General features: G+C 50.7%; 1 protein-coding gene across 1 annotated transcript in view; it reads left to right on the top strand.

The window, feature by feature from the left end:
- SHB (SH2 domain containing adaptor protein B) overlaps positions 1-21388 on the top strand; it is a 135213-nt gene that overhangs the window by 40205 nt on the left and 73620 nt on the right. Inside the window, 1 exon segment of the mRNA XM_030293834.1 lies at positions 8770-8890. Within this exon segment, the coding sequence (XP_030149694.1) occupies positions 8770-8890 (121 nt within the window).

Genomic DNA, 21388 nt, shown 5'->3' with positions numbered 1-21388 from the left:
AGGAGCACTTGTCCCACTTGAGCAAGAAACTTGCAAGAAAGGACTGTCTGGGAAGCTAGGTGGAAGTTGATGGGGTTTGTCGGAGGGCTGGGCAGTGCTGAGCCAGAGCCTAGGGGAGGACAAAGGGAGGCTCAGTGGATGCTGCTGCCTGGGGCCCACCTCCCACAGGGAGCTGTCTTGGGGGAAGGGGGGGGGGGAGATGATAGATGGATGTTAAGAGTGCTGGTCCTTGCAAGAGGCGCTAAGCTTTTCCTAGGGGTGGGGAGAGTGCTTGTGCAAATTGACAATGTTAGGAAGGATTTCTTTAAACTTTATTTATTTATTTATTTATTTATTTAGTCAGTCGTCTCTACACCCAACGTGGGGCACAAACTCAGGACCCTGAGATCAAGATTCGTATGCCTTCCTGACTGAGCCAGCCAGCTTCCCCATGTTAGGAATGATTTTAGAAGAAACATTAGATAGCCATATAGGTACTACAGAAACAACATGGACCTGTGTATTAGGAAACGTTGGGTTACCTGTTTTGGGTATTGACCTTTACCACCCCTCCTCCTCGGGGCCTCCTGCTCCCCAGTAAATTCAATGTTTTCAGATTGGGTACTGGTACATATTGGGGTTCCATGTGAGGTTTCCTTTACACAATTCCACACATAAAAATTTGAAACCCATTGGACTTAGATTATCTCCCAGGACTCTTCCACTCTGACCTCACATGTAATGCCACTGCAGACTGTGGCACTGTGTGCTTCTGTCCTCAGGAGGGATGCAGTGAATTCTGTCTCTGGTCCTAGCGGAAGGCAATTAAATTCTAGGATTGAGCTATTTCTGAGTTCAAAATAGAACCTTCCACTGCTGAGAGATGCTGAGAAGCCAGTCCCTATGACCTATTCAACAAGCTTCTGAGGTAAACAGAGGGCTGAGCTGGGCTTCACTCCAGCAGTCTCCCACCCAGGACGCAGAGCCTTCTCCACGGGGTTAAACTGAGGGAGGGTGAGGAGTGTGTGTGTGTGTGACTGTGTGTGAGAGAGAGAGAGAGGGGCTGAGCAAGCAGGGCCTGAGAGGAGCTGACAGAGGCTGTAATTTGAAATGCGTTTTTCCTAACAAGTTGGAGCCTGCAGGTGTCTAGGCAAGCAGCTGTGGCCGTGGGAGGGGCAGGACTGGAAAGACCAGTGGAGACCACTTGAAACACCCCTGGCCTCCTGACATGCGGGGCAAGATAACTGGCTGGTCTGTAAAGAAGCGTGTGCAATAGAGCCCCCAAGGTCTGCACAAAGCAATGGGTGGCGCCTGCCAGAGGCAGATTGCCCATGTGACTGAATTATGAAGTCATGAACTCCCGGCCACTGGAAGCACTTGACCTCCAAGCATGAAAAGAGGGGCTTAGAACTTTAGGCAGAATTCTGAATTCTGCATGGCTGAATCAGACCTCAGAGGAAAGAAAGGGAACCAGTCCTAGGTCAGTGTGAAAAAGTGCTCCCCTCCATCTGATTTCCAGGAGTTGCCGCTGAATACGAGAATGTAGCTAATTAATCTTCCCCAGATTAATTTCCTTGCCATGTCAGAAATGATTTATTGGTTCACCTGTAAGGAGAGTTGTCTATGATGGTTAAAGCCAGGGACCGGGAGAAATGAGCAAGGGGGTGCTTGCTTGCATCTCCACTTGGGGCATCTCCGCAGCCCCATGTGTGTCCCAGCCTGTTTCTCTGGACCGCTCGGAGCCCTGGACGCAGTCTAGAGACCAGGAGCACGCTGCTGCCTCCCAGCACACAGGTGGGGTGGCCCCGGGGGTCCCACGAGGTTCTCTTCTTCTTAGCCAAGTGCCCCCGAGTAGGAGGTACATCTTACCCAAAGCATAAAAGGAAAAAAAGGATTGTGCACAAACATTTTTCTTTTTGTGGTTGAGAACTCTGACAGCTATTGTCATGCCTAATTGCAGCTAGTTTTCTCTGTCACCACTGGAGCCTTGATGGGTTCTTCTTAGGTCTCTGTTTTGTCTTCTTCACTAAATCTCCACCGCTTGTGAGCAGAGACTCTGCCCAGCATTTAGCTCCATCCTGGGCCCCCAGAAGTTGCCACCATCGCCTTTTCTTTGTAAACCGCTGACGCGTCCCCAAATCATCTCAGTGTTTTCTCCTCATAACATTCATGTGAAGCTGAGAAGCCAAGCCATCTTCTTGTTCAGTTCCACAGGTGAATTGATGAAACTCAGAGATAAAGCAGGCTGTCCAGAGTTACTCTGCAGGGCCGTCCCTGCTTGGTGATGTCCTTCCTTTCTGCGGTGCCATTTTCTGTGTATTTTCACGGCCCCAGGCAGCTGCTGCTGGTCAGCTTTGAGCTTTGGAAATATCGCCTACCTTGGTCACAGTGGGGGTTCTGCAAACAGCCACCCATCTAGGCGGTTCTGGAAGCTGAACTTCTGCTGCAGGGCGGCTGAATCTGTGCTAAGAAAACAGAGCACAGACAGGTGATAGCCGGTGAGCTGAGCTCTACCCAAAGCAGACACCCACCTTGGCACCTCTGTTTGGACACTGAAATGGTAGGAACTCTGGTTTCCAGGCAGCATGCCCCCTTATGGCCATTAGATGTCCTTTTTGACTCCCCGAGCTTGCTTCTATATAGTTTCTGGGTATGTGCAGAACATTTGTCCACTGTCTTTTTCTTAGACAGCCTGCTGGTCATTTGAAGCCATCTCCACACCCCAACATTTCAGTTTCTTTAATGTCATCTCTTAGTTGGCATGGCAACAGAGCCTCCATCATGGGGACATCATGCCTGCCAGGGTTTGTGTCATGGTGGATCTCAAAGGAGGACCAGGACTCCGGTCTGCCCAGTCCCCTACTGGGGGACAGAGGCAGGGAGCCTTCTGGCTGCTGCTGCCACCTCATGCCCTGCATGCTGTTTGGTCACCTTCAGGGATCCCTCCTGACCTCCACAGTGAGAGAAGGAGCCAGGTTGCCTTGGGTGCTGTGTGGCTGTAAGCCAAGATAAGTGGACTCATGCTGTCCTTTCCTGTGCCCCCCACTCCCCACCTCCAAATGAATGGGAGGCCAGTCACACATCACACTGTATTTTCAGCAGGTGAATGATGTGTGTTGAATTATGATAGAGTCTGCACCCACTGCCTATATAAGGCACAGAGAGTATGTCCCATCTTAGCTGTTCTTTAAAGTGGCTCAATGCACAGGGACTTGGTCTTAACATGGTACTCTTGACCTTTCTGATGTGAGCCCTGCGGCTTTGCAGACATATATAAACTGGAGGGAGCCACATCTTCAGCTGTCACATTTCCAAAGAGGTCTGTGACCCACAAACTGTTAAGAAAACTTGTATAGTTTTAATGGCAAACTGGTGAGGAAACGGACCGACTGGGACCATGTAGAACATTCCCAGGTGTGTTCAGATGCAATTTGCTCTGGGGTAGAAGTCATGGGCCTGGAAAGGACCCAGGACCTCATGGGGTGCTGCCCCCTCACTTCCCAGGGAAAGAAAAGCAGCACAGAATGAGGGAGAATTCTCTTGCCTCATCCAACAAGTGGTTGAGCTGGGGCAGCCCAATGCCACCAGTTCCCATAGGCAGCAGAGCTCGTGGAAGTGACCACATGGCTCAGAGGAGGTGCCCATGGAGCAGAAGGGACAGCGTGGGTCACCCATTCCCAGAAGGTGGTGCTTTTCTGCCTCTCTTATCACGCCTTTTTTTTTTTTTTTTTTTTTTTTTTTTAAAGCAGGGATGCCTCACGCATTTCAGCAGTGGCTACTGTCCACAGTCCTGTCACCTTTCCTGGGGCTGTGTGATCTCCCTGCAGAGTTTGCTGAGAGCCATGTTGACATAACCTAAACGGGTCTATGCTCCAGGACAGAGAACCTTGCACATCCTCATGGCCCAGTCTCCCCTCGTGGGGCAGGGCAGGGCAGGGTCTTGCCTGGTAACCCTCTCTCCCCTGCCCAGGCTGTGTTGCTTCATCTGGGGCCAGCCCTCAGAATTACACAGGGAATGCCATTACCTCTACGTCTTAGATTCTGGAGATGGACCAAGGCATGTTGGGTCATCTCTTACTCTACTTAATCCCCAGGGAAGAAAGCAAGAGAGAGCTGAGTTTAACATTGACTTCTTACTTCAGTTTAATGAACAGGGCTGAGAAATACCTGGGGAAAGTGAAATTCCAGAGTAATATCTGGAGGTTTAGCTTTAGATTGGTGGGGGAGGGGGCTGGCTGTAGCTGAAAGCTTCTCAAACTTTCCTGGTAAGAATCACCTGGGTTACTTATTAAATATACAGATTATTGGGGCTAGGGATCTGTTTTTTTAACAAGCATTCCAGGCCATTCCTATCTCCAGGCAAGTTTGGGAAACAGTTTATCTACTGTACCAAAAATAGCCTATGAAAAGAGTGCTTTTTTAAGAAGTTTAATTTTGCATGTAACACATTAATAAGTTTTCCTTATTTGAAAAATACATTAACATTACAGGCAAATCTCCTTTGATTTCCTCTAACCACTCAATCTCAGGCCTTCGCTGCCCCAGAGGAGATATCTGTTTAAAGTTTATATCTCCCTAGAGATGCCCAACTGGCTCAGTCCATAGAGCATGTGACTCTTGATCTCAGGTTTGTGAGTTCACGCTCCATGTTGGGTGTAGAGATTACTTAAAAAATATATAAAATCTCTTTTTAAAAAAAGTTTATTTCTCCCTAGGTCTTTTCTTTACATTAATAGAGCTTTCTGTTTCATTTTTCATAAGTAGGTATCATGTTGTATTTTATTATTCTACAACCTGCTTTCTTTCCATTCAAAGCTATGCTGTAGAGAACTATGTTAGTGCATATAGAGCAACTGCTTTTTTTTTTTTTTTAAACCTGCTCTATAATATTTCATAGTATGGAACTAGCACGGTTTATTTAGCAATTCCCCTATTGATGGGTATAGCAGGCGCTTACAGTTTCTCATTATTATGTGCTCCTGTGAGCATCCTTACCTGGCTCCTTGTGCACATTTGGGAATAAATATCAAGAAATGAAATTGCTGGGTCAATCCATGTGCATTTTTGGATTTTCATGGGCTTTGCCAATAGCTGTCCCATCAAAGAGGCTTTGCCAATTTACCTTTCCGTTGAGAGCATGGGAAGAGGACCCGGCTCTCCCCACAGGTGTGGCTGTCTCAGAAAAGCATGTGGCCAAGTGTGGTCAAGTGGCAACACCCATCTTCCTCTAGTGCTTCCCTTTGGGCGTGAACAGGAAGACTACTTCCTATCACAAAGCAAAATTCCCAAGATAAAAACACCCAGGCCTCAGACTACTGGAAGGGAGGGACCAGTTTCACATAGCAGTGTGTGCAAACCAGAAAAGAGGCATGTGGAGCCGACTGCAGTCTGCAGCCAGCTCACAGAGCCTATTCAGAAAGGCAGCAAGCATGGTGGAATTCTGAAACCCTCTGGGTTGCAGTGGGCTATTACAAAATGAGAATTTAAAGCAGGTCTCTCAAGGACCCCCATGAACCCACTGCTTTATAAGCCTGTGAAAGTCCTCTGGAGCACTGGGCTGACCTGAGGTCTCTAGTTTTGTTTGAAAGCAAGAAAAGCCTTGCCTAGGGTTTAGCCATAACCCTCTTCCTTTTTTGGAGATGGACCAGTGCACCCATCCCAGGAGGCCAAGAAGGCGATTGTGACCCGCTGGTTGGACAGGCTGCAACAGCCCACCTTTCTGCTGCTGCTCAGCTGCATAGTGGAGTTGTGAGACCAGTAGGCTGGCCCCCTCTAAGCTCTGTGCCTGTGGGACCATGAGCAGGCCCGTGAAGGGGTCCAATGCCCAATGCCAGTCAGGTCTTCACCAATCCAAGATGGAAATCAAGGAAAAGTTCTCACAAGCGCAGGTAGCCTGACCTGCAGAGAAGTCCCGACTGGCTCCCTTTGGGTTGAATTGTTCTATTAGATTCAAGGACATTTTAAAGCAAAGCAGTGTCAGCCCCAGTAGGAATCCAAACCCACATCTGGGGAAACTGCTTCCCTTTCTTTTAACTCAGAAAATCAGCAACGTTCACTCAAGCCCCCTGCCAGCCCTCCTGACTTGCAGTGCAAGCTGGGCAATTGGGACAGCAGTTACACTGCTCAGTGCTTGTGGCCCAGGGCCTGTGGCAAGTTGCTCGGGCACTCTCGTTAACTGCCTGCTCAACTCTCCCAGCACCTGGTTAAACTTTTACTCCAAAAACCAGGACATGATTTTGCAAAAGGTCAGACAGCTCAGTTAAGTGTTTGCCAAGTTTCAGGTTGCTCAAACCTCAGATTCCCTCCCCTCCACCAACCTCACTTTGAAGTTGGAAAGCAAATTGATTAAATATACATTTTAGGAACCTTCCTATTTGCTTCTTAAACTAACAATTCTAAACTTTTTTTTTTTTCTAATGGAAGGATTTTCAACTGTCAGCAGGTATAACTGGAACCATATGTCAGCAGAGACCAGGGGCTTTTCCTGGTTTTAGGATTTGTAAATTCTTATTGAAACGGAAGTAAGCAGGGCAGGCAGCTGGGGGCCCCTTGACAACCTGAGCTCAGATCTCGTTTTAATTAGAAAATACAGATAGTGTCTGCTGAACTGAAGGCCTCCCAGAGCTCCTGTCCCAGGGCGAACAAAGATTTGGTTTATATCCTGCAAGCCTTCCCTGTTTGCAAATTACAGAGCACTTCCGAAAGGAGCTGGAATGTTGATTTCCAGATTACGGAGACGGCAGCCCAATCCCTCCCCTGTCTTCCCCCTTCCTCAGCTAATCCCCCCAAAATAATTTGGTTTTCTTGGGGAAATATTTGCTCCCTTCCTGAAATAGATGGAGGATGTTCATGTTGAAAAGAGATGGTAAGGCTGTGTGGAATAGATGTCATCCACATCAGGCTCATGGTTTTCTCCATTTGGACTTCTAGTCGCTTGAACTCTGAGACACAAAACCCTACACCAGATCAGCCTCTGAGCTGTTCTATTTGACAGTGGTTCACGTGTATAATTTTCTCCCTAATGTATTCTGCAAATGGTAGAGTAGAAATATCAAGTGAAAGACATTGCCAGACCCAGCGCTCCCCCCCATCCCCATTTTCCCCCTGCCTGGTGTCATTTGAGCTCAGTGAGTCTCAAGAAAGGCCACGATTACCATGTCAGCATCTGGAAGTGTCCCCGCTGGGACTCTAAGCCTGTCCCACAGCCACAATGAAGCAGTGGCAGAGCAGTGGCAGTGGGGTCACACATACTCAGATTTCGGGCGCTCCCGCCCTGGGTCATTCCCTGATAAGCTTGCTCTTGTTCAGGGAGCAGTGACTGCTATGTGCCATGCCTCCCATCAGCTCCCCCCCCCCGCCCCCACCGGCCGCATGCCAGTGACAGGGCTGCTGCACGCTGTCCCTCCGCGGGCATCACATTCCTGGCAGCTGAAGGTCACTTGCTCCCTCTGCCAGGGCTGCTGCCACAAGCTGCCATTTACCAGGCAGACAAAGGGGGATTTTCCCTTCCCCCGGGTTTATAGGCCCCTCAAATGCTTTACATTCCAGGAGCTGGGAGAGAGAAGAGGCTCCTGTGGTTTCTAATTAAACCCACAATTTAAATAACAATTCATGTAACCCCAAGGGTTGAGAGAAATGCTAACCTATCCCCTCTCCAGAGAGGCAGCTGGGTGGCCCTGGCTGGGAGGCTGAGTACTTGCCCTTTGCCAGATGTGACCAAAGGGGCAAAGAACTCCACGGAGGTCACAGCAACTTTGCTGTGGGGCTAGGGTGCTGTGACAGGGAGTGGGTTTCCCCACTAGTAAGTGTGCCCCTTTATGAAGCTTAGAAAGTCAGAAATGGGAGGAGAAACTGCCATGTTTACTCTTAGCCCAAGAATTTTTACTCTTCTCCGGGGAAAATGTGGAACTTTGTCTCCAAAGTGTTCACATCCCAGATTCTCACGTGCTCCTAGGACTCCCCTCCCTGCCCCCGCTGCCTACCCCGAGGTGACTCTGTATTCGGTGGAACTTTGCTGTTTTCTGAAATGCTGACAAGTGAGGAGGCCGAGAGAACAGCCCTGAGAGGCAGAGGATATGGCTGAGGGTCTTAGTCAAGCCCCTTCCCTCTCTGGACCTCAGTTTCCCCATCTGTTACAGAAGAGTCTTCCAGTTTATTGCTTCCGAGCCCCTTTCTGACCATGGCAGTCTATGGGTCCCTGAGCTGCTTTTGTATTTTCTTTGGGTCTGCCTGGGGCCACGGTCATGTTTGCAGTGTGTTGATCTCACCAAATTGTTGTCTGATTACCCAAGGCATGCTTGTGTTCCAGATTGGGGGAAGATGGAACGCTGAACATAATTATCTCTAGGCAGGCTCTTCTAGGCCTCAGCCAGCACCAGGAGCATGTCAGCATCTCTAGGCTTTGCTATCTCATTTCCAACTTTCCTCCATTTCCATTCCATTAAATTGAGCAACTCACATTCCCCAAAGACGCCCTCCAGGTCCTTGCCTTTGTGCTTCCCTACCCAGATGCCCTTCTGTTCTCATGGCTGTGCCCGGAACAGCCAGGCTGCCTGCTCAGAGGCCCCTCCCTTGTAAGGAGCACTGCCAGTGTGGGTCTCTTTGTTAGGGGTACGAGAATTGGAGCTCCCTAAGGGCAGGCACCAGCTCTTTCCTGTCTCCACCTCCCCCTCCTTGCTGGTATGAGGCAGGCTCCATTTATGTTTGTTGGAACAAAGCCTGGTTGTGAACAGAAGTGAAGCAGAAAGCCAGAGGTGGATTCACACACTCCTGCCATCTTGCTCCCTGCAGGTGACCATTGCTGATGACTATTCTGATCCCTTCGATGCCAAGAATGATCTCAAGAACAAAGCAGGAAAGGGAGAGAGTGCTGGCTACATGGAGCCCTACGAGGCCCAGAGGATCATGACAGGTAAGCAGAGCTGCTGGCACAGGGACTCAGCAGGGAGGCAGAGGGGCCGCTCCTGGCAGGTGCCCAGCCAGCCTCAGCAGGGGAAGGTTTGCACTTGCACCACGGTGGTTGGAGGATAGTGCTGTGTTGAATCTTCACTACAGTTCACCAGTTCATGTCACACCTACATCAGGAAGAACCTGGCAGGGCACACTGAAAGTCCAGAAAAAGTACAGGGCACCAAGTAACAGTTACCCAAGGTAAGAACTAAAAAAATACAAAAGGAATTTCTGCTGAAGAAAAATACAGCTTTTGAGATCGAAAACTTAGCCTGGAGCTTCCTAGCAGCCAGGGCAATCAAAGAATCATGCTGGGTCATCTTACTTTCAGTACCTAGTAGAAGAAGGGGGGGGTGGTGTTCGATCGTTGGGGACAAAATTATCCCTGGCCCCATACCAGGAAATCTTTGGCATGTAGCTGGAAGCAGCATTAAGTCCTCTGGTCTACATGGCAGGTTTATAAAAAATACAGAGACTTTCCCCACCGTGGCTGTTTTCCTGTTGGCCCCAGATGACAAAACCTTGTCCAAATAGTCATGTGGGACCCAGAAGAAAGTGGCTATGTGTGTAGTACCCTGCTTAGGGCATCTTTAAGGAGTGAATGGTTATGAGGTGTCTGCCATCTCAGACTCTTGGCATGAGCAGGCAGTAGGGAGAAACCACACACGTGGGTCCTCCTGGCTCAGGAGGATGGTCCAGAGACAAAAGAATAGTCCTATGGATTGGCCCCCTGTGACCCCACACCGGGCAGGAACATGAACAGGGGTACCACATGAGACTAGAGTGCAGGAGCATGGCCAGAAGCAGGTTGGGAGCCGCTTTGACTTTTGAGGCCTAGTGAATTGGTGCCCTGTGTGTCTTGGGATTTGGGTTACAGATGCCCCTTTCTAAAGTGGCCCTCTTATGGTTTGCTCGGTGTTCATGTCTTTGGGTACATTCTCTTGATTCCTCTCAAATTAGAAGAAGAAAGGGAAAGGAAGCAACATTGAGCACTTAGTGTATGCTGCGCCCATGCCGAGTGTAGCTCATAGGGTTGAGGAGACCGCATGCAACAATTGCTGAAAAATACGGGTACAAATCCAGACCCTGCCTCTAAGACTCTGCCTCATGCTCTCCCGTTCCTGGGTACTGATTCTCTGGCCACCAGTGTGGCCTCCAGAACGCTTACCCACTTTGCAAAAGGCTGAGGCAGGGAGTGATTAGACCAGACTTCTGTAGGGCCTCCTGCTCTCTCCTGATCTCTCCTGGGAGAGTGGCCTCTGTGGGCAGCAAGAGGCAGAGAGCTGGGGCTGGCACCTGGCGGAGGGGTAGCCTGCTCTCCTCCAGCGACTTAGGGAAACAGGTCTGCTGGTGGAATCTTGTTCACCTCAGGACTGTAGTGATACCCACTCCCGCTGCTACATGCCATCATCTCCACCGGGTTTGGTGAACTGTCAGCTCTGTGGGAGCACCGGGGGCATGTCAGCCCAGGGTTAAAGGAGTGGTGGTTACAGGAGTGACTTTGGGACCCTCTGCCACATTCAGATGTCAGGCAGCAAGGGATATTCAAGGCCACTTGAACCCAACAGCCTCATTTTATAGATGGGAAAACTGAGGCTACAGAGGGAGAGATACTTGCCTGAAGATACATAGTAAGTTGGTGGCAGAATGGCAAGTGTGGCCTGTGCTTGGCAGGGCAGTCTGTGGGGTGGAGTCCTGGAGGAAGTGTATGTTTGTGCTTGATGCTGGCGTATCCGGGACATAAGGAAATGGCGGGAGCCATCTGAGGCTGGAACCCCTGCCAAGCTCCAGGCTCTGTACTGGGCCCTTTGACATATATACTTTTAAGCCTCACCATGTCCCTGCAAAAGGAAGTAGTGTCTCACTTTACACATGAGGGAAACAGGACAAATCGCTTCCCTGGGGTCACACAGGTACAAGTGAGGGGCTCAGACCTACATCTGCAGAACATGGGACTGGGGTGGAAGGGCACATCTGGGAATCCAGACATTGTGGACACGGCTGTCTTTGGAATGGAGCTGGTTCCTCCTTGGTGCATCCGTGGACCTCAGTGTCAAGTAGCTGCTTAGCTGGACAGAACTGTTCTGTGGGACTTTGGCTTTTTAATAAGACACACCCACGGCAGCTAGGTCCAAGGCAGGGCGGTTTGATTTAATTAGAGATCTGTTAAGATCTTATGCATTCTGTCTCCAAAGAGTCATCCTTGTGTTTGCTGCTCTGCACTCTCTTCCTAGCTTACAGGCTATGCCCAAATTTACCCACATTTTCGGTTTCTAAGGAAATAGGTGATTAAACAGGACGTTTTCTAGCTGTAACGACCTTACTGCAGCTCCCTTTGACTCAGAATTCTTTGTGTGTAACGTCATCGCTCTGACTGATGGCAGGGAGAGGGGGCTGGGGTGAGCCAGTGCTGTGTAAATGTTCTAGGAAGCAGCTCATCAGGGGAGAGGGGGGCAGTGGATCATGGGGTGCATGCTATAACATTTACGTGTGCATGCAACTTCTAGGAACAGGGCAAGCGTCTTTGGTAGATAGGAATAACCCTGTTGGGAAGAGCATCCCCTCTCTGCCTGAGATGGCATACCTCTCTGTACTACTGCAGAAGGAACCCAGGTGGAATCAAGCAGATCTGAGATGGCCACTTGCCACCTGAATGACCTTGGGCCTCAGTTTCCCCGTGCAAAGCAGTAGTCTTAGAGCAGGCAGTTGGTCATACTTCTAGCTGTTTGGTTTGCAAACTGGCTGTTTGAGCTTTGGCAACACATTTTGTGCCTCTGTTTTTACCTATTTGTGGAGGTAGCTGCTAGGCTCTTGTACTTGTTTACAGCATTTGATGTGAATTCTTGTTGGATACTCACCATCACTTTCTTTCTTTTTCTTTCTTTCTTTCTTTCTTTCTTTCTTTCTTTCTTTCTTTCTTTCTTTCTTTAATGTTTACTTACTTATTTTTGAGAGAGAGAGAGAGAGAGAGCAAGCGCGCACAAGTTGGGGAGGGAGAGAGACAGACAGAAAGACAGAATCTAAAGCAGGCTCTAGGCTCCAAGCTGTCAGCTCAGAGCCCAACACGGGGCTTAAACCCACAAACAGTGAGATCATGACCTGAGCCAAAGTCGGACGCTTAATCTATTGAGCCATCCAGGCTCCCCTCACCATCACCCTTTAAAGTGTAGCTGCCCGTTTTACTGATGCAGAAACTGAGGCACAGAGAGGTTAAGTAAGTAGCCAGATAGTGAGTTGTGAGGCTGACTGTTGAGGCCCTATTTCAGCCACTGTGCAGGACATTTTGTCCAGGGCCTGTGCAGCCCTGGGGTGCTGCAGCTTGATTTTCAGAACCCCCCTCCTACCCCAGGTGGCTCACACAGCCTGTGATTAGCTGATGGGGTTTTGTTCTTGCCTCCTTGACTCCATGCAGCAGGTGGATGGGGGAGGCTTTGGGGAGGTGTGCTTTTGTGAACAGAGAACTCAGCCCAGCCCCACAGGCTGTGGTTGCAAAAGAGGGTGAGGAGAAGTGCACCTGCTTCCTCAGGGGCTTCTCTCACCTCTTCCCTCTGTCTGCCTCAGTTTCCCTCTCCATAGATTCCCCTTTGTATCACCCACAGGAATTAGGTTCTGGTTCAAGATGGAGGTGAAGCTCTCCACAGAACCTCACAACCCAAATGCCCATGAATTGCCTGGGCTTTGCTCTCTGCCCCCATTGCCTCTCTCATCCCAAAAGCAGCTTCAGAGGTAGCTACTGAAAACCCAAGGGCTCTGTGGAACCCAGTGGGGAAGCTCGTGACCCAGTTCAAGCTTTCCTTTTTATAGGTAGAGAAACGGGCTCAAAAAAAGTCATAATCCTTTTGAGATGTTTTTGAACTTACCAATTAAATATGAAGCTGTCCTGTGAGGCAATGTGTTGCCCATCCCTAGAGGTATCCAGGCAGAGGCAAAACAGCCCACATTGAGAGATGACATAAAGATAGTCAAGTAACAGATGGGTGGTTGGCTCAAGCCACCCCTGAAGTCTGTGTCAACCGTGAGTTCCGAGATGTCATGATTCACTGTGCATTGCATCATCATTAGACACCTAAGACCAGGCCCGTGAAGTGAGTACCGGATACCAGCTCTGAATAGGAAAGGATCTGGCAGCTTCCTTTGTCAGTGCCAGCCTGGCTTGTGCTAACTATACAGCCCTAATTCCCCTTTTCATCTTGCACAACCCTTCTCTCAAGGTCAGATTCTGGCCTTGACCTTTTCCATGCCATCTGGGCCTCAGTTTCCTTCCTGCACCAATGTCTTTGGTGTCCCCAGGCCAACCCTCTGTCCAAAGCCCTACCTCACAGCCCATTCTTACCCTCTTCCCTGTGTCTTAACCCCAGGCTTGAGGGCCCCAGGCACATGGAGCCTGCTGGTTTGGTGAGAAGGGCGCTGGGCTCCCAGTCAGGCTGACTCAGGTGCCTGGTGGGCCAAGATGCTTAGCCTCTTGATGGCCACAGTGTCCTCATTGTAAAATAGGGCACACAACACTGATGTGAGTCTCGGGTGGAAGAACATGCTGCTCTGCACATGTGTATGAGAGTATTGTTATTGGGGAGCAAAGGGCCTATTTGGGCCTTCACTTGGTATTACGTACTATTGAGTTCTCTGGCCATTCCCTGTCGGGGTCCCTGCCCACCTGGAGGTAGGTGGCCAAATCAGCAGGATAGTGGAGCAGGTGGTCCTCAGGCCCTCTGCAGTGCATTTGGTCAGCCGAACCTGGAGCCCTTGCCCTGCCCTGTTGTGTTGAGACTTGACCATGTAAACTAGGCACATACTGTCACTGCCTTTAGGAATATCTATGAAGAAGGGAGACAGGCATGGACCCGGGTGGTCAGTGGTGGGTGCGTGGAGATGAGTGGGTCAATCTCCAGGAGCTCAGAGGAGGGGTGAAGGCTTCCGGTTTGGGCAATCCAAGTGAGATGGGAGGGGAGAGGTGGTAGGAGGTGGTGATAAGAGCTGGGTCTGGCAACCCAGGCAGAGGGAAGGGCTTGAGCAAAGGCATGGAGGCAGGCGTGGGATCTTTCTGCTGGAGAGGAGTGGCAGGAAATGAGGCTTTTGATAGGATAATGATAGGAAAAGCACGCGGGGCAGGAGCTTAGTATAAAGACTGATTGGGTCATGAAACTCTAGTTGACCTAAAGGTGCAGAATATTTCTCAACTGGGACCCTTTCTCCCCAGGCTTTCAGCCCAGAAGTTCTCAGAGGTACCCAAGGTAGTGGTGGTGATTGGGATGGATGGTGGCCATTCACTTTTACAGAAAGGCTTCTGTGTGTGCCAGGCACTTCCCCAAGGACTTAACCATGATTAGCTCATTTATTTATTTTTTTTAATGTTTACTTATTTTTGAGAGAGAGAGAAAGAGGGAGTGCGCCAGGGAGGGCAGAGAGAGGGGGATACAGAGGATCCAAAGTGGCCTCTGTGCTGACAGCAGAGGACCCGATATGGGGCTCAAACTCACAAGCCATGAGATCATGACCTGAGCTGAAGTCGGATGCGTAACTGACGGAGCCACCCAGGTGCCCCATAACCATGATTAGCTCATTTAATCCTCACAAGGAGCCTGTAAGGTAGAGGTACTTCCAGCATCCCCGTTTTACAGACAAATCTACTGAGTCTCAGAAAGGTTAAATAAGCAGCAAAAGTAGTGCTCTTAGCTGCAGCTAAAGCACTTACATCTGTCCTGTACTCCCAAAGGGCCTACAGAAATAACTGGGAATTGTACCATTACTTAGGCCCCTTTTTTAGGTCTGATTCACCCCACCCTAACATTCTTTAAAAAATTGTTCAAAGTATCATTTTGCAGGATGAATCACATAAACATTACTTGAAAGCATTTTCCCATAATTTTTATTATTATAAGCAATTACACATTAAAAAGTCTTTAGCATGTTTTTATTGTTAAATCAACTTTATAGCATAATAAGAGGAATTTAAAAGTAAACCGTTTCACACAGAACCCCGCTGCCTAGATGTGGCTGTTTTCCTTGCTCACAACTTGCCTTCTGCCCATTTTTCTCCTATATGCTAGTAGGTACCGTCAGATAAAGCCAGTCACAAATTTTTTTTTAATTTTTTTTTTAATGTTTTTATTTATTTTTGAGACAGAGAGAGACAGAGCATGAGCAGGGGAGGGACAGAGAGAGAGGGAGACATAGAATCTGAAACAGGCTCCAGGCTCTGAGCCGTCAGCACAGACCCCGACGCAGGGCTCAAACTCATGGACTGTGAGATCATGACCTGAGCTGAAGTTGGACGCTTAACCGACTGAGCCACCCAGGCACCCCAAGCCAGTCACAAATTTTAAAGGCAAGGGGGTGGGGGGAGGGACATCCTTTTGTATCTTCTCATCCTCTGGTACAGCGTCTTCTAGTGGCAGTGCGCTTTCTGAATGATGGTATGTACCAAGTTCAAGTGTCTGTGTTCCGGCTGTGGCATGTTTCAGGAGGAAGGAGGCAGACAATGTGAGTCTGGCTCTGCCCTGGTCTACTGTGTGACCTGAGGCAGGTTGCTTTTCCTCTCTGGGCCTTCATTCCTTCACCTGGGAAATCAGATTTTGCCTTCTTCCCTGGGCACCATGAGGGCCTTTATAAATTCTTAGGTTCCCTGCTCCTGTGGTCACACTGGGCTCCTCCATCCTGGTCAGGACCGTACGTCCTTTCACCCCACCCCCATTACTTCCACATGGCACCAGCCCAGATCTTGCCTGACACCCTCCCAGGAGCGTGCATACTGCGCTCTCTGCTCTCAGGGCAGACAGAGCTGAGAGCTACAGGTCTTCACCTTGAAAGACCAGCAAACGCTTCTCCAAGTCTTGACTAGGTGTCCAGGAGGTCATTTCTGGCCACCCCACCTGAGATTTCCACCTTCCTCGTGTGTTTGACGCCATCTCTGCCCCCTGATTCCAGGCAGTGCTGTTCTCCTTCCCTGTTCTTCCAGTGGCTAAGAAAGTAAAGGGCCTTTCTGTCTGGGCCCCTGAGTCCAGGCCCTTCCCAGCTCTGCAGTTCCTGTGGACTCTGCTCCCAGAATGTCCACATATTGTGTCTTCCTCACCTCACCTGCTCTGCGCAGCTCTGCTCCACAAACCATCCCCACGACCCCTCACTTTCACTCCCCTCCCACCCACCTGCCTCGCCCCCTGCAGGCCCTGTGCTTCACACCCTGCCCCCTCCCTGCTGCCCTCTCTCCATGCCGCCCCAGGCTTCAGCCAGCCCTGGTGGTCACAGCCCTCCCTGAGCTTGGGAGCTGTCAGGATAGAACTTTCCTTGAAGAGCAGTCCTTTTCACCCAGCATCCTCTTTCTGCTTGAGGCGCAGAGAGGAGCACGAGCTGGCCAAGGTCACACAGCAGCAGGCTGCGGAGTGGGTCTCCTGACTTCTAACCTAGGGCTCCTGGGCCTTGTTTTGAAACCTGCCCTTCCACCCTCTTGCCTGGCTTGTCATGGACTGTGCAGAGTTCCCTGGCTGGTCTGTCATTTACCAGAATGACCTACCTACTGGACGGGAAGGAGATAATCAAGTGTAAATAGATTTTGTATTAGTCACCCAGTGGCTTTCCTGTTGTTGAGAAACAGCCGGCTCACACACCCAGCCCAGTGGTGCTCACCTGAGGAGCTCTAGGCCCAGGAAGCAGTGAGCTGGGGGAGTAGAATGCTGAGCAGGACTGAGAGCAGAGAGCGGGGTAGCCTGGGTTTCCATGGTGACCACTGGGCCCACTCCAGCAGCCACTTTCCTATTCTCTCACTCCACCTGGCACCTATCCCTTTTGGCACTACCCACCCCCTCCAACCCCGACATCATAATCCCCTCACCCCCCTACCCCCCTGCCCAAAGCTTGCCCACCTTTTCAGGAAAGTTGCAACAGGACCGGGACAGGCCTCAGAAAGCTGACATTTATTGGCAGCACACCTGCTGTGTGCCAGACATTTGTCCCTGGTGCCCCCCATCACAGGGGGGAGGTTGACAAGGATTGATATCTGTTGTATAAAACAGGCAGAGAAGAACGTCACTGGCAAGAGACAGAGGAAGGGGTAGTACTGTCCCCTGAAGACCAGTATAGACCGCATGGAAAGGGTGGCATTGAGCAAGGCCACACTTAAGGTCTTGACTCAAAATGGCCTTTCCTGTAAGGCCTTCCCTGGCCACTTATCTTAAATTTCAACCCACTCTCAACACTTCCCACCCTGTTTCTCTGTTTTATTGTGTTCCTTAATACTGGTTACCATTTACCATACTACATATTTCACTTATCCTTCATCTTGTGTTTATAGTCTGTCTACCACTAAGACGTGGGCTTAACTAGGGGAGAACTTTGTTCCCTGCTGGAACCTCAGGACTAAAGCAGTACCTGGCACAAAGTTGGTGCTCAGTAAATAGTTGTTGAATGGATGAGCATGTTAATTAATTCTAGGGACCCAGGGCTGATGCACAGACATGCTGGGTCCCCCTCAGGATCCCAGAGACCTCCCATCCTCCTCTGAAGATTGCCATATCTGGAAAGTCTGAGTGTAACCAGACTGCTAAATGGGTGGGGAGTTGGGGAAGGAGCTGGTTTGGCCTTTGGGTGGGAGTCAGGCCGGTGACCCTTGTGCCTTGCTCTGTCTCAGAGACCAGTTCTGTGTCCATGCTGGAGGACTGCATGGGGGTGTCTCGTCGTGCCTCTTTTCCCTGCCTCCCTCTCTGGGCTGAGAGCTCCTTGAAAGAAAGGACTGGGTCTCACCCATCTTCATTTCTCTTCTGGGCCCAGTAAATATTCACCAATGCAATGACTGAGTGTAAGAATAAAAGTCTATATGGAGAATAAATGAAAGAAAAGGAAGCAAACAGTAAACAGTTACCTGCTGTAAACAGCCTTTCCCATTTTGCCAAGAACTGCTTGCCTAAAGTCACGGCGCCTTAGGGAAGAAAGTGTGATGCATTCAGTCACTGCATGGCTGTTTGTGAGTACCTGCTATGTGCTGCTGTGTACACGTTCTGTGTTCTGGGAGCTGTGCAGTGGACAGAACAAAGTCCCTGTTCTCATGAAGCTTATATACTTCAGCATCAAGGGGAAAGTGTTATTGAACTGTGATTCCTATAAACTCATTTCTGGGAGTGCTGGGACAGGAAGGTCTGTATCCAAGACACTGCTGCCTCCCCTGATCACAGCAGCTCTAGGTTACCGAGGCCTAGAAGTTAGAATCTTGCTCAAAGTCAAGAGCAGAGTGGAGACTTGTCCCCAGGGCGCTGGCCACCCTCAGGAGGCAGGATGGTCTGCATGCTGTCTTTGGGAGATGAGGGGCACAGCCTTGACCCAATGGCTGGCAGCTGTATTCCTCTCTTTTCCTAACATTGGTGCAGGCCCAGACTCTGGGGGTCGCCATGGAATTTTCTAGAGCAGTGAGTATCATCCTGTGCTGTGGCACCCAGCCTCATAGGTGTGAGGGCCCACAGTGCTAATTGCAGTATCCTGCTGGACACTTGGCAGTGAGGGCCCAGACCCCCAGGAAATCAGCCCCTAAAGCCTTTTCTTTCCTGGCAGCTATGAAAGAAGTCAGCATTCTCCTAAAGGTAGAACTAAAGGAACAGGAACTGGAAATAGAGGAGCTCACCTCCCCACCTTTGCCCTTTGCCTTTCAGAATTCCAGAGACACATTAAAAGATCTGAAGGCACAGAAAGTGTTGATAATGCCCATCCAGAAATAGACTAGGGAGACTTGTGTGGATCAGCAGCCTAGCTCCTGGCATCCTTCAGCCACCCTACAGCACCCTGTGCAGGGGGCAGACCTAGGAGGCTGTGGGGAAGCACTGCCTGTTCCTGAGCAGAGGTGTGAAGGTGTTAGGAAGTTGTTCAGGAAGTTATGCCTGCCTGGGTGCGTAGGATGGATTAGAGCCGAGAGAAGCCAGAGGCAGGGGGACTGGTTCTGTGGCTGTGTGGCTACTGGCTACAACAGTCATCTAGGCCAAGGGGTGGGGTGAAAGAGCCTGTCAGCCATTGAGGTGCAGTGGATGAGAGAGAGGGAGGAGCTGGGATTCTGGTGAGTGATGAGAGTGTCAGTTACCCCAGAAGGGGAAGGACAGTTCTTGGGCAGAAGTCAGTGGGTTCAGATGTGGGCACTTTTGCATTCAGATGTTCAAGAGGGTCCTGGAGTCAGGTCAGAGGGGAGCCCTGAAGTGCTCCCAGTGCCCTGGGGAGAGGAGCTGGTTTGCAAGGGCTGTCCAAGGAGACCACAGGCCACAGTTCCTGCCCCTTCAGAAGTCTGAAGCAGGAGATTCAGTGATTTGCCCCACACCCTATTATTTGACTAATTAATTAGTACTCTCCTCTAACTCGGGCTCAGGCTGGCTTTCTGGAAGCTTATAGGGATGACAGAGGGCTGTATTTAAGGGCGCCTTTTGTAGATTATGCCAGGAATCTCCCTAAGGCTCTAGGAGGGAGCAGTATGATTATTTCCATTTTGCAGGTCAGAAAGCTGAGTCATGGAGGCTGACTGGAACCGTGCCCCATTCTGGACCCCCCTCTCCCTGCAGGGCCTCTGCCTGGATGTATGAGGGAGGGGTGCTGAGCAACAACAGGTTTGCTGGGGGGTTTTTATGCAGTCCTTCCACCTCCGGGGTAACTTGGCAGGTGTCTGAGGTTCAGTTCCCGCCGTCACCTCCTCCCCCTCCTCCCCCTCCTCCCCCTCCTCCCCCTCCTCTCCCTCCTCTCCCTTCTCCCCCTCCTCCCCCTCCTCCCCCTCTTCCCCCTCCTCCCCCTCCTCCCCCTCCTCCCCCTCCTCCCCCTCCTCTCCCTCCTCTCCCTCCTCCTCTTTCTGCCTTTCAGCTCTCTCTCACCTGGCTTGGTCCAGGTGTTTTAATGTGGTACACTGCCTCAGGTCCTTTCCCCTAACAGGCAGCATGAGCATAAATAAGGAAAAGGCCGCTTCTGTCCCTTCCAGAGCACAGGCTTGTAATTATACCTGGCAGCCTAAAAAATGATGCACTGGGAGAAGGTCATCTCCCAGGGCCTGAGCTTCATTGTGGGTCCTCCCTGTTGTAGCTACCACGATCACTCTCTGCATAATCACGCTGATACAGCACTCAGTGCACTACATCGTAATTCATCTGCCAGCCTGGGGGCCCCCTGGAGGGTAACAACCACAGGGCTTAGAACTCTTCCCCCAGACTGTCGGCGCCCAGTGTTTGAGATATTGGCCCGGACCTTTCCAGCAAAGAATGTCCCCAGGTCAGAACTTGCTGGTTCTGGTAGAGTGTTGTGCAAATGATCGTAAACTCTTCCCTGAAGATTAAAGGCTATCTGGGACTTGAACTGGGTGTCATTGCCTCCCTAGCCAGCTTACCTCTCAGTCCTTGCCAGCAGGTCCACATGCTCCTCCCTTGGGTCCTGGGCTCACCTGTGCCTCTGTAGGCTCACACCTGTCACCAGGCCTTGAGTCCCTATGAGGGGACTGGCACATACACACATGTCCCTGAGCCCCAACCACTGAGCCCTCCGTGAAGCCACCTTATCTAGCATCCCATTACCAGATTGGGGGTCCTTTCCAGTCGGCGTGATCCTTGTTGCCCTCCTGTGGCCCCCATGTCACCACCTTCCCCTCCTTCTCCACCCCCCCCGCACCCCCCCCACCCCCCCGCCCTGCCCCAGCTGAGTGTCTGATCCCTACTCGTCTTCAGCTGTCACACTTTTCTTCAGACTAGCATCTTGCCTGTGAAAGCTGGGACAACCTCTGACCTGACCTCACATGACCTTTCCAGCCAACAGTCCTGGCACATAGTGGGAGTGGGAGAGAGTTTCTCCTGTTGATTTCTTCCTTGCTTGGCTCCATCTTGGTATCTTTGCTCACATTCTGCCCTTCCCTTCTAAAACCCACCTGGCCTGCCAGCTTTGGATAACCTTCCCTTGAAGCCCTTCTGCATGCTTCTGCCCTCACAGCCCTGCTTCTTGCCCCCACAGATGCAACCAGAACTGGACCGGTTAGCATTCAGTCATGAACCTGGCCTCGAGAGCACCCATCCTCAGCCTCCCCAAGGCCCAGGCAAGGCCGTTGCTGGGATTGTTTCCATTTCACTGACGAGAAAGCAGGATTAGAGGCCTGAGCAACTGTTCTGGTCACAAGGGAGGATTTCTGGCATCCTGGGAGCTGTGTTCCAAAAGCCAGGTCAGGTGGGGTAGGGGTAGGATCCCTGCCTGAGGGAACTCCATGGGTCTGAGCATGGTGGAGACAGGGACAGGCAGCTGTGGGGTCAGACAGGCTGGCTCCATGGGGGCCAGATCCTGCCCGCCTGAGTAACAAAGAGCAGAAGCCTAAAGTGGGACAGGGGCCATAGAAGCAATAACTTTACAACCTAGCTGAACTGAAAAATAGTCAAGGTAGCTTTGCCCAGCATCTGTTGAGCCCCTGCTGTGCCAGGAGGCAGAGCCCACCTGGGCCTTGCCCCTAGGAGGGTCATTCTCATAGAAGAAGGTG

Source organism: Lynx canadensis, chromosome D4, assembly GCF_007474595.2.
Source record: "Lynx canadensis isolate LIC74 chromosome D4, mLynCan4.pri.v2, whole genome shotgun sequence".
NCBI lineage: Eukaryota > Metazoa > Chordata > Mammalia > Carnivora > Felidae > Lynx > Lynx canadensis.
The sequence above is the reverse complement of the archived record's forward strand: the minus strand, read 5'-3'. Positions and strand labels throughout refer to the sequence as shown.